The 14054-nt window shown below is 41.5% G+C and overlaps 1 protein-coding gene across 1 annotated transcript in view; it reads right to left on the bottom strand.

Annotated features, from left to right (window-relative positions):
- Positions 1-3427: 3427 nt before the first annotated feature.
- Positions 3428-14054, bottom strand: part of AGBL1 (ATP/GTP binding protein-like 1) — a 276170-nt gene continuing 265543 nt past the window's right edge. The window contains exon 23 of the mRNA XM_010572299.1: positions 3428-3734. Coding sequence (XP_010570601.1) covers positions 3428-3734 — 307 coding nt within the window. The remainder of the gene's footprint in view (positions 3735-14054) is intronic.

A 14054-nucleotide genomic window follows, 5' to 3' on the forward strand; every position in this document is an offset into this window, starting at 1 on the left:
TTGTGTCTCAACCTGACAGCCTTGCTGACTCTTGAGGAATGGCAACGGTGGGGAGCAGGGCAACTTCCCTCTCCTCCCTCCCCTTCTCCATCGGCTGTTTCCAAATTCTTTGGGATTAGCTAGCGACAGCAAGAAAAGGCACCGGCCTCACTGCTCAGCACTTAGCAGGCTGAAGTGAGGTGACGTGCCTCAGCGCAGGGGACAACGGCTCCATTCACTGGGGAAATACCAAACCAGAATTACAAGTGTGCAAGAATAAACAAGGCTGGAGTTAATCTAAAGTTGTTTTACACTCTGTTTTATTAAAGTCAATGCACTTCCGTTCCTCTGTGCTGAGCCTAGTTCTGCTTAATTACCATGACTCAGGGAGAATTTTAATGGCACGGAGAGAGCAGTGTACAATGGAGGCCCTCTCCTGACCTCTAGAGGTCTGTCAAAAGAAGAAGAGCATCCGCTCCCTGTAGAAGTTCCTGGAAGAAATGAGCCAGCCCACAAAACTGCTTCTGCTGGAGGTTTCCAGGTGCCATTCCAGACTGGTTGGTCACCCAACCCCCTCTTGCTGTACTTCCTCTGCTCCCACCTTCTCAGCACCAGGCTGAGCACCCTTAGGCTGGGGGGTTCGCCTGGCCATTGCTTTCCGCAGCATCCTCACGCTTGCTGACACAAGCACAAACATGGGAAGGTGCCAGGGAGAAGACTTGGCCAGGCTTTTCATATTGCATTTATGCAGCATTTATGCAGGTGTAGTTGATGTGCATGGACACTTCGCTCGCAGCTCGGCTGCTGCGCTTGGATCCCAGACACTGAAAACGCACTAAAGGCCTTTACCATTTCTCTACCTCCTGCAGCTCCTAGCACAGGGATCTATGAAACAGTGCTACTGCACATATACATTTGGCTCCAAGCATGTATGGAAGCTACATCTCCGCTTTTATTATATTAGGACAACTCTCCCACAGGCTATTAATTCAACAAATCACAAGTAGGACAGAGTTTTGCCACTGAACTGAATTCTCCCTAGCTTAAGAAATTCAGATTGAAACAGCTAGAAGGCTGAGACTGGCCTACAGTATTTATAGCCCAAATATTGGTGTCTCATTAAGAAAAATGTTGATTTAAGAAGATTTTTTTTTCCTTCGCAATGAGGTGTACCATTGTCAAGCCTTAGTAAGCATCGTTCAGTTCTTGTTGTGGCAGGGCATTGGTACAGAATGGAGCATGGGAGAGAAAAGCAGCTCTGGATGTATACATGCACACCTACAGACACATATATTTACAATGGTATTTTTTGCCCTCTGTCCTGAGGGTGTGGTGAATGCTGAAGATCTTACAGTGTGACCTGTGTATGCTGAATCTGGACCTAGTACAGTGTGAGTTTTTTGTCATGTATATGAATGTTGGATTTTGAAGTTAACTATGCATATATATAATTTTTTATTAATAAGCTTTGAAGCAATGTTATATAAACTACTATAATGGGAACACCTATTTCATCTCTTTTGTGTCCACTCCTGTGAGCCAACCTTTTATGAAAATTCAGTATTGTGTGCAACAAGCTGCACACTAAAGCAAGCAGAACAGGACATCTGTACAGAGACACACACCATACCTAATGAATTAGTTCAGTCTAAGAAGCTCAGCTTCTGAGGACCCAAGCTGCCTGTCTTTTGAGCAGCATCATAAAGCTAGAGCTAGAGACACAGAGAACTCTTATGTTCTAGTGAAGACTTTAAAACACCCGGATACTGAAAACCCAGCAGGACAGAGAGAAGTTATTTCTCCAAAGAGCAAGCTCCTGCTGGAAAATACGTCTAGGTAGTCTGGGGAAAGGTGTTCAGAAATGCATCAGAGAAATCCTCATTCTGCACCAGGAATTCTCTCCACAAGCAGCATAAAGATGAGAGGATGACACGGTGTTTTTTAGTCATGCATCAATATTAACAATAATAATCACTGGTAATGGAGGTCTTGTAGGCTATAATGCTACAACACACTATACATTCATCCTTCTTCTTGAGCCGCATAAAGCAGTGACAGAGTTGGGAGCCTCTTGCATTGTGCAATTAATTCCATTTGGGTTCAAGGCCATTCTCCATTTGCAGCAGCAAGGTCTAAAACACATGAGAGGTTCAGGCTACATGAGGTGTGAGATGCAGTAATGTGGCCTTCATGCTTTAGGGATGTCGGGCACACATGCGGGTTCTCAGTCTGTGTTGGATTCTCAGGAACCGGGATCTGTGTTTGCAGGCAATATTAGGAGAAATCCAATTATTTTTTTTCATTTGGGGATCAACAGACAAGCTGTTCTGACTCCCTTATGGGAGTCACTGGTAGAAATGTCCTATACATAACCTACCAGTAATGTCTTCTACTATATTTCTGTCTGGCTCAATGGGGTTCTGTTCCATGAACTGGGTTTCCTTAGTGGTATCATAATAAAACTAACAGAGAATAATCAGTCACTAGACTGATGCTTGGGCTAAATTCACTGTTGGATATTGCCACCATCACTAATTATTGACAGAATATTGGGGGACCCCTGGCTACCTCAAGAGAACATGTTTTTCTCCTTAAAATGCCCCAAATCCCTCTACCCCCAATAGCTTTAAACAGTAGCTGTAGTTCCCCAGGATGAACTGTTGTATCTGTACTCTCTTAGCTGGAAGGATGTCTCACAGAGAAAATATAATTTCACAGCATCTGTGAAACAAATTCTACGCTTGGGCCCATCAGTTCAAGCATGAAGTGACTCAATCGAGATTATGCTGGACTAGTTCATTCCAGCGCAGCGAAGAGGTGAATTTAGCCCAGGTTTCCAGAGGACCACTCTGTATTGTCACTGGTGCTTTCCTTACTATGGCACATTGGATTTCCCACACTGTTGCTGAGATATCACCAGCTTAGAAGCATGCACAGCCTGACCCAACCTGTTGAGCACACTGTAAAAATTCTGATCAGACAGAAATCAGATACATGCTCTACAGCTCAAGAGAAATGAATGGCAGCAGAGAGCTCCAGCCAAAGGCATCAGTAACTGTCACTCTTCCAGGCAAAGGCTGCTTCCCATAGTAAGAGCCTAAACTAGGAAAAATAGGATCATCTCTGGTTCCTTGGTCTCAGAATACCATTCCTCAGGTCAATCTGTATGAAACCACATACTAAAGGCAGCTGTGAAACTGGGGATTTTGTTTAGGAACGAATGATGTTCTTGCATAGTACCATCTGGGCCAGCAGTCCCTCACTCTGCCTTGTGTAGAAAGTGTAAGGAGTCATTCTCTCTCTATATATGTATACAAATTACACAAACATACAGTCAATTTTCTATTCAGAACTGGAGTAACACATCTGGGAAGGATGCTGAAGCTGGCAAACAGGCAAACGTGAGCAGTAAACCATTTGTTTCCTGCTCTGCAAGTCAAAGCCTTGTTCACACAGGGCTGCTCTCGAACCCACTGTACACCCCGAGTGCTGTTGAACACAGAGGGAGAGCCGTACTGCTGGATGTTGGTTGGCTGGAAGGGTAGAGCCCCCTGAGAGCCTTGGAACTGCATGTCTGTCCCATGGTTGCTCCCTCATCTTCTGTCTCTCCTTCCACACACGAGAGGCACTCCTGGATCTCTTGGTCTAACTCTGAGAAGTCCTCTTCGCCATCAGAGCAACTGTCAGTACTATAATCGATTTCTTCCACACAAGGAGGTTCATCATCAGTCTCCAGGCTGCTGTTGCTGCAGCTTCTGCAGAAAAATCACAAGAAAGACTGGACGTCATCAAGGAGGGTGTGTTCCCTAGGAGTAAGAGCAAGTAACAGAGAAATGCGTTTCCTGGGTTCAATCCTGGCTCTGCTAATAAGGCATGAGATGGCACTAAGCAAAATACTGTATGACTTTATGCCTGTTTCACCAGCTGTAAAATGAAGAGTGATACTTACCTATCTCACAGGAGAAATGCGTTATTATTGTTATCACTATTATTGCTATCGCTTATACAGAAACAGAGTGCTTTATATACAGACAACACCTTGAGGCACTTACAACGTTATAGAAACTGAAATAAAGTAGAGGAGGAGGTATTCAGTTTCCAGAAGGTTGCTGGTTTAATCATCATCCACCCCGCTGTAGCTCCACATTTAGTGTAAGACCTAATCAATCCCAGTGGTTGAAGTGCTTTGGCACCTTTTCCTCCTGTTCTGTGCAAGCTCAGAGCACTGCTAACAAGAGGCAGTGCAAACAAAAAATGGAGGCTCTTGGGTCATCAAGCACATTGGCTCCAAGGAGGGCAGAAATACCAGGGGTGGTTGTGTTTTGGAAGGAGCATGAAAAGGCTTTGACAGCATGACTTCCCGAGGAAGGGCCAGATTCAGAGGCAAGTCTGAATGGCTGAGGAGACACTCTGTAAATGGATGTCAGCTATGTCGTCTGGCTCTCGGAAGGGTAAGTTACACCACTTTAGCCTCCTGCCATTTGCTTACAGGAATGGTCATAGACTTTCTTTCCATGGTCACTTTAAATACATACTGTGCTAGGTTAGCTTGATGCAATACTTATGGCAGAATTGTAACTACTGGACAAATGTCTCTGGGGGATAAGGTCTTTCTCCTACCTAGCTGCCTAGTTCCCATTTGGCCCTTAGCCCAGGAGGGCACCTGGGTAATTTTTTGAGACCAGAAAGAAGCCTGTGGTTTCAATGCTGCCTAGGTCAGAGTCTGGATGAATCAGGGGGACAGATACTGTGTTTTTCACCTCCAGGTCAATGTTTTCAATCAGACTCAAAGCAGGGGAATGTATTGCTTTGGAGGACTGGGAAAGGAATAATAATCTTCAACCTCTGGGCTAGAGTTTCTAATTTGTCCCAAGTTGGGAAGAATGAATGGCTTGGCAGATGGAACATACACAGCTTTAATGTGTGGTCTGCTCATTTACATGTCAGTAACCAGAATAATCTTCCAGCTCTCAGCTGTTTCACAGCAGTGCCAGCATCTGAGGTTTCAGAACATACCAAAGGTGTAAAGTATTGCTTTTGGATGTACTGATCCCTTCTCTTTTCTGCACTCCAAAAAAGGTGTAAGATTTTCCTAGCTTTGAGACTCCAGATCTTAACTGTATACAGACTACTCTGCAAGCAGAAACAAGCAGTGTCAACCCACTTCTCCTTCTCTGGCTGATCTCTGGCTTAGTTTACTTCAAAGGCTGGGTATAAAGGATTCTCTGAAAGCTTAATAGAGCTGTACAGCTTAAAAATAAATACAAGAATAATTATGCGCTTTTACAGTTTCTGGCTCCGCTTCAGACTGCTCAGAAATCTGGGTCAGGAAGAATTCATACTGAAATTGAGTATGTGACATGAAACAAAACAAACAAACCAGGACAATCCTCCCAGCACAAACAGCAATGAGCAGTGGTCTCTGCTGAGTCTGACCAGTAGGTTTGATTTCTTTTTTTTTCGTATGCAGTCATGGCATGAATTACCACGATACCAAGTACCTGTGATAATGTTCAAAGCTGACTAAACTCAGGGGAACTAGATTTTTCATTTATAAGCTCTGCTTTTGTGGCTTTGCAATCAAAAAGAATCAAAGCGTACCTACTTTCAATATTGCACTTGTATGTTTGGGAGGAACTGCTAATGCTATTGGGACAGAGCCACCCAACTCACTGATATTTTACAGGTGGAAAGATTCAGTTTGCAGCCTGGGACAGGATAACAATTTTTTTTAAAAGTCCCTATTACTACTTAAAGCTGCAAAGACCAATAACAGAGGACCTCCTGATTTTTTTGATAACTTAAATGATTTTAGGACTGGATTTCTGACAAAAAAAGGGAAAATTACTCCTAGCACAAAAGCACTTTACTATGGAAGGGAAATCTGGACGACAACAAACAGAGAATGAAAGAGAAAAACATACAAAACTGCCATTTCCTTACATTGAAGACTGAAGGCACAGTCTTTAGGAAGCAAGTGTTTATGCATAAAACCTTTGTAATGGACTTCAAAAGCTCTTCCTTGTCGCCTACATACATAGTACACAAAACACGAAGACCCTGACAACTCGATACTTGGGCAGATATACTGCAGGGAGAGATTCCCCACATGTGAGGATGTGCCTCTACCATGTTTAGAGGTCAGGGAAGAAGTCTTTCTTCCTAGTTTATTCTGCTCTTTGCTCCTTTGCTGTGACAGCAAATGAGCAAGCCAATTAGCACTGACCTTAGTAGTGGTTTCTCCAATTTAGACTGATACCCACTGGATCAATGCCACCGCCACAACCACATAATGAACTACCAAACAGCAAATAGATGGTACCAACTTCCTCTCGCTGCCAGCACAGGCTGTAATCACACTGGTGACTTAAAAGTTGAAAGGCTCCTTTTCACACTACCAAACTCTACAAACCAGCTACATCTCTACTATATGGAATTTTCCATCCAAGTAATTTTCTTTCTGCTGTGGGAAGATTTAAAACATATAGCAAAGCAATACAAATGGGCCAGTTCAAATGAGCAGGTTAGAAGTTCTTCTGAAAGAGGAGAGGTGGCAGCATGTGGCATCGGGGGGAGCCAGCTAGTCCCACTAACGAAGCTTCCAAAGTCATTACATGCTGCTTCTCCACATCATGAAGACCAGGTCCTTTAGGAAAGAATTCAAATGGTGAAACACGGTAACGAGCAGAAATGCCAACATCTAGACTATTGCATGCCATTGCGGAGGGTGTGGCTTGCTTTCTTTTCCAACAGAGAAAAGAAAGGGTTTTTCTGTTAGGGGCAGGTTCTTGGTATTTTTCTTTGTTTATTTTTTTTTATCTGATTTTTAAAAGCTGCAAAAGAATTCCCCCCCTCAAAAAAAAAACCAAAAAAAAAAAAAAACCAAAAAGAAAAAACCTCAAGGGGACGTGAAACAGATTTACCAAAGAATAATGATGTTGTCTTACAGAAGGTAAACAATGAGGAAAACCAATGACATTACATTAGAGAACTCCAAGACAAATATAGTCTATGAATACCACTGAACGTGAACGCAGTACAGAAGAGGGGGAGGGAAGGCTGGTAATATATCTACAGCCAACAGTCCCCCAGCTATCACAATAAAACATGTATGCATGTCGGTTGATCTACTAATTCAAAACCTACGGCCTCATAGCCCTCATCTATTCCAGCCGATGGGAGCCACAACAGCAATTTGCAACTTTATGATGTGATAAATAGAATTTCTTTGTTTTGATTTTTAATTTGCATATTTATTGAGATATGACTTGATCTTAATTAGTTCTCCTTTTCTATGTGGGTGTGTTTGTTTGTTTGCTTGGGTTTGGAAAACAAGGAAGCTTTGGTACCCTGTAAAATAATTCTGTTTTTTTGCTGACTTAACATGAGGAGAAGCAGAAGGGAGCCCAGTTCCTCCTTACATGTCAGCATAACTGGACCTTTCTGGTATGACTGGAAAACACTTCTTTCAAGTGCTTCCTGCAAACCCCTCATTCTAAGTCAGCCTACCTTTTTAGGTCACAGCTGGACCGAAACCTTGCAAGTCAGCTGTCCTGCTGAAATGCACATAAGAAAAGAGAGTCTATAGTTGTGGTTGATAAGCTATAGCTACATGCTGTACATGGGGATGACTGGTGATCTCTCTTCCATACATAATTCTCCTTCACTTGTGCAATACACTTCCAGGGCACAGACTAAAACTAGAGATTTCCTAAGTAATTTCTCGAGATTTTCACTCACATTTTGCTTGTGTGGCAGGTGACTCACTCTCTGTATATTCTACTGACTGGCTCAAAATAGAACATGTTTTATTTTTTCTGCTGGAAAGAACAGGCACTGACAACTGTCCCTCTTAGGGAATCTGTGACTATTGTTCAGGGTTGCTGCTTGACCTTCACTTGACAGGCCTCGCAGTTGCAGTGCATTAGAGAAGGAAATGGAGCATTTATGTTTTTTTCATATTGCTCCTCTCACTCTTGTGAAATTTGCTGCAGTCTTGCCAGAGCAAAACTGGAAGTGAGTGGTTAAATGCTTCACACAAAAAGGAGGAAAAAGCTAAGTCTGGGGACAACTGCTGGTCATGGACATACTAATGACTCCCTGTGAAGAATGTATCAACAAACAAGAAAACATGTCTTCATCTTCTCTCTGTAGTGAAAACTAACATCCCACTAGCTGCATAATCACCCTGTCTGTAACCCTATTTTCTCCTTTCCTGAAACCTTCTCTCCATCATGACATGTCCCAATCCTTTGGAAGCTGCCCAAAGCAGGGATGTGGCTGTGTATAATGAGCCAAGCACGTCTCTGATACAGTTCATAGACTAAATAAGACAGGAAATGGCTTTCTTGAAAATTTTCAAGATATCAGATATTTTCTTGTGAGAAGAGAAAACAGAAAAAAGATTTCTGTCTGACCTAAACAGGCCAAGTTCTCAGCAATTACAGCATTCACCTGAAAGAAGAGTGCATTTTTTCTCCACTCAAGCAGGGATTGGAGACCCCAGCAAGCTCCCTAACCACAGTTATCACCTGCGCAGAAGGGGAATCTCTCATTCTTTTCCAATAAAGTTTTACCAATTGTATGAACAGTTATATATGTGCTGATAAGTAAAGTGTCCTGCAGCTTTTAAAGATATGCTGCCCTCTGTGCAGTGAATAGGGATTGACTTGCCCTTCTTTTATTTGAATTAAAATTCCGCCTACATCACCGAATCTAAAAGGGTGTGTGGTCTTGCACAGTTTTGATTTTGAGGAATCCATATGTTTTATTAAAAGTATTTTACAGGAACACTGCTTCTGAAGTCTTGTAATGAATCTAAAATGAATCTTAAACAGCCGCATTTGCAGTTATCCCAGAGTACAATTCTGCCTTTAATAGCTTCATAAAGTAGTATTTTAGGACATAAATGATACAACTATGATGCTTTCAGGTAATTACACCTGTAAGACGTACAGTACAGCGACGAGATGCCAATGAAGAAGGGCTTTAGTCTGCCCTTTGTGTCTTGATTCACTTGCTACAAGGTGTGGTGCACACCTTGTAATGACTTTCTAATTTCATCTCTGCAATCCAGGAGCAGCCCAGACAGAAGCCTAGCTTCCCCTCCTGCCTGAGAAAAGCCAGACAAGGCTCTGTTTAGTCCCTGACCTTGCCAAGGGAGGGGATCAGCTATGTGCTGATGCAAGATGGCTCCAGCTTAAAGAACGATTGCATTCGCCTCCTTTGCTGCTACACAGTAAACAATAATGATATGAACTTTGTAGGCTCCCATGTGATTTCCCTTTCTAAAGACCCTTTGCCAAGGACTTTTGCATCTTACAACGTCTCCTGGGAAGAAGTTTGCTAAGCCCAAGGCAATGCCAGGTGCCCTGGCTTTCAGCCCACCACGGCCCATCTTTTTAAGAACAATATGAACATAATTAAACACTGCCTTGAATTCTGTTTGCTATGGCTGAGAGATATTTGGTCTTGTTTTGAGTGTAGGTTGTATTTTTTTTTCCTTCCTGCTGCAAATAGCCAAGAGAAAGGTGTAATTCATTGCTAAGACTCATACTAATTAGATTTTCAGGAGTTCCCAGGGTAATTGTAGGCTGGAATATTTATAATTGATTTGGCCAGATTAAAAATGGATGTCTGGTGCACCAGTTAGATAAGTAAGGAGCAAGTGGGGCTTTATCATTTAGAGAGAAGGGAAGACAACCTGTAAATAAAGGGAGAGCCTGATGAGCAAGAAACAGGCTGACTCCTGGCCAATACTGTCCCCTAATGTTCATTCAGGCTTGCAACAATTTAGCCCCGGACAGCATTTTACTGGCATCTAGCAGAAACTCTCTTAGTCTTCTCAGGAATGACTGTTACCATTCTCCTTATTGGTGAGATGGCGGATGATTGCTGTAAGAGCAGAGGATATGTTGAGTACACACCTCTCATTACACGTAGTTGGGAAACTGAAAAGCCTTGTATGAAGAACTGCATTTAATTGAATTACACCATGTCATTGGTACAGCTTTGATCTTTCTGTGAAAGACAAGTTTGTATAGAGGACAAGCAGGCATTTTTCTCCCGTTTGAAGGGTACTAGCTTGACATTACATGACATTCCTGCATTCCAGATACCTCAGTTCAAATCCAAGCATGTTTCTAACGCTAACCAATAAAATCCACATGAGCTGGTCTTTAGACTTGCAGGATGGAAAAGCTGATGAGAAGCCAAAGGCTGTGTATTCGGTCTTATGAACAATCATTAATTTCTTCCTAATGGAGAACCAATCTATATATATCAGTGCAGGGCTAACAGTGCATCTTTAGCATTCTTATAGCTGTAGGCTTGTAAGCATTGATAAAACCCACTGACTTGGACAGATACAAGTCAGCCGTGAAATGGAGCTATGATAGTTGGTGCAGACCTCAAAGATAACTAGTTTTCCTTCTCTCCCCCATCAACAGTTCTTAGGTTTTGTCTCTTTTTCTATACTACATTTACATTTCAGCACATGAAAGCACCATCCCATGTGTACTTTAGGAGAGATTTGTGAACATGTATATTCACCTTCGTTTGTGATGATGCACTCTTTCACATAGTACAATACCTGGCTTGGACAAAACACTAAAGACTCTCTAAATCTGCTGCTTAGAAAGACAGACATGAACAAAGCAGCTGCATCGCCATCAGCACTGAAATGCTATATCAGGGTACGGAGTAAAGTTTCCACTTACCTATGATGAGAAGTTAGTTAAAGATGAACCTAAGTGTGGACATAAGTATGGCAAACTCTGGCTATATCTCCACAGACATACTATGCAACCTGCTAAATTTCAGTCACACCAAACAAGTTTAGCCACTCTGCACAAGAGGGGAACAGTTCATTCACCTCAAACTGGCTTCCAGCACTGGCTTCTTTGTGAATTCCTTGGCAACATGAGACATTCCTGATGAAACCTTGAGATCCGACTGCCTATATCTGCACAACACTATCTTCTGGAGATTTGGGCCAAATTCCTGGACACCAGAGCTCAAGCCCTGGAAGACAAATTTTAAGCAAGTTGAAGACCTTTATAAGAAGAATCATGATATATTCAGGCACTGTTGGGAGATTGATCCTGGGTTAGAGTGCCTTGTGAAAGCATGGTCCTGGTCTTGCTTTTTAGATCCATATTACACTAAAACTTGGTATTTATTTAAGGGAACAATATCACACAGCAACAGCTTGGGATGCATGCAGGTAGCCCAGCCCAAGTTTGCAGCTGAAATCAGTTAAAGGCTCAAGGGGTACCTGTGAGACACCTCATTGGTATGTTTTGCTACCTGTGGCTAGATGTTGCAGCATTATGCTGAACTGAAATTTATGGCCAGCTCCAATGAAGCAACTAATGGTAAATGGTTTAAAATCTGGTCCACTGTGATTTTGTTGTATTCTTAAAAAATGGGAGATAAACAGAGGAAATAAAAGATGGGTGACCTAAAATAGATGGGATAATATCCATCCACCAGGCAGCACTGTCAGTGGCTTGGATTTAGTCTGAGTTTAAGAATCAAAAGAAATGCTTCCAAAACAGATAAAATGTTGGCTTTCTACAGCTTAAGCTGTGGAAATATGAGCAGTCAAGTCCCCCTGTATGGAAAGGTATTTACTAATACTACTGGAACTCATTAGGACACTGAATAATGTAAGAGTTGCTGAAAATATGATTCTGAAAGTGTTTGGGAGCTTTTCTCACAGTGTCTCTACCTCAAGCAATTTCTTCTCAAAATGATAATCATGTTATTGATGATACTTAGCAGTCCAGCCACAGTAATACAGGAAGATTATTGGAATCCTCGTAATTGCTTTTGGGTGCTTCCAGTAATTGAGACATTGGCACTGTAGGGGGGAAAGAAATGTGGAAAGATTTTGGCTTAGATGCTAAAAATTTGTACTGCTGAGGATAAATAATGTAAAGGCATACAGGTTCTCCTGGGTTCTTGTTTCCCTTGGTGCTGTTTCATATAATTCCACTGACTTCATCCAAGTTTTGTAATTGGTTCTATATATTTAATTTCAAAAGTCCAAGTTCCATATGTATATATCCCTTAGTTCTCTCTGAGTGACTTAAAGGATTTGGAATTTTGAAAGCAAAATGTTTTAAGATGGCCAAGACATGTCTAGATGTGTTTTAGTTACATATCTGTTTTATGTAGAGGTTATTTGGAGGGTCAGATAACTATGCATGCAAATATTTGCTTGCACACCAGATGAATAGACATCTAACTACTTGACTGAACTAATAACTGCTGTAAATGACTAAATTCCAACCACCTTACCCCTTTGAGGAAGAAGAAACCTCTTGGTTGCTAGCTTTACTTCATGAAAATCTATTTTTAGCTGATAATCTCTCTGATGTTTCAGAGAATCTATGACAGATGTGTATTTGTGTGTGTATATGTAAATATATCTATACAAGCACACAAAGTAGATCGCCATCCCTTATCTATCTTTCCTTACAGATAGATAAATAATAGATACACATATACGTATATACACATACACTCAAGACACCCATACATCCGCACAATTACATGGTTTGCTCTGTATTCAGAGCACAATTTTCATTATAAGACATAGGAAGTCTCAGGAGATACTCCTACAGCTAGCCGAGAGATAACAATAGATGATCACTGAACCTTGATGCTATTGCATTCAAGTGGAAGCAACCTCAGGGAAAGAGCTGGCTACTGACCAGGGCAAACCATTTCTTTGACTCTAGTCTCCAGATGAGTGCTGAAAAAGTAGCAGGTCACCTGAAGGGGTGCTTAGACCAGCTGGGTAGGACTTGAGGTATATTAGGATGGTCAACAGGCATGCAGAAATGGTTGTCTAAATGGTTATTACCAGCTATTTGGGAGCTTAAACTAGAAGCTAAGAGCAAGACCATGTGGCAAAAGTTAAGATCTTGGATTCTCAGTAAGGAAATATGGACATATTCCTATTCTACATGAACCTGACTCATTCTTGTACCTTTTAAAGTAAGGAATGACTGTTTTAGAAACCCTTCTGCATAGCTCTTTTTCTTTCACAATCATGTGTCTTCAAATAGGTAAACAATGGCTGGGACCAAAAGTATCGAACTCCGGTAAAAAGAATGATTCTGGTTCTGGAGTGTCCAGAGAGGGGAGAGGGTATGGCACCATGTGTGGGTTCAACAGCTGGTTTACCACTGAATTCTGTTTTTAAGGAAAGCCTTCAGGCAAATCTCAGTTTAAAGGTCACAGAAAACAGTTTCTGGAGCATACTGAATAAGGCCAACTTAATGGCAAAGCAGTGAAGCTTAAGAGGTTCCAGCTGACAGACGTCAGTCAACATGGCCACCTCTCAAAGTAACTTCATCTCTACAAGGTCCTATGTTATCACAGATTTCTTGAAATGAATCCAACACAAATCTGCAAAAACATAATTCCCCTAAGTTATGTATCTCATTCTAGATATGTTCATCATAACTGATCTGAGAAACTTCTTGTAGTGTAAAAAGTTCTGAGACTAATATGTAACTTTTTTTCTGTCATCCTTTCCTGCGGAGAACAAGGGTATTTAGTTGATATTATAATTAGGAAAGAGAGAGAGAGACTCTGTGTGTGTGTGTACACCCATAAGAATAAAATGCAGAGAAGGCAAGGTCAAAGAAATCTATCTTGCCTTTAAAGCAAATTGAAGTGGGATTTATAGCAGAAACATCTGATAAAGTATGTGTGCTCATAGATGACCAAAAATAGATCCAGGTTAAAACTTTAGCCTCTACCCTCATTCTAAATCTCTTCTCAGATGTAATGAGATTCAGATAAAACAAATCTGAACACTCGTGTTCAATATATTTCAAAACATTCAGATCAATTAAGTTTTTAACACCATATGGAACCAAATTCAAAACCTTGCTTAACCTCACTCATTACGCAACTGATTTGCATATGCTTTGGACCCCATTAAGGACAACAAAAAATGTCAGCTACAGCATGTAAGTGGCAACTCTTGCTAATTCCTTGATCATGCCAAAGCCCTGCCAGATGTTTCATGAAGAATAGCAAATATGTCATTATGCTCT

The sequence above is a fragment of the Haliaeetus leucocephalus genome, unplaced genomic scaffold (genome assembly GCF_000737465.1).
Source record: "Haliaeetus leucocephalus isolate CR32 unplaced genomic scaffold, Haliaeetus_leucocephalus-4.0 Scaffold339, whole genome shotgun sequence".
Classification (NCBI taxonomy): Eukaryota; Metazoa; Chordata; class Aves; order Accipitriformes; family Accipitridae; genus Haliaeetus; species Haliaeetus leucocephalus.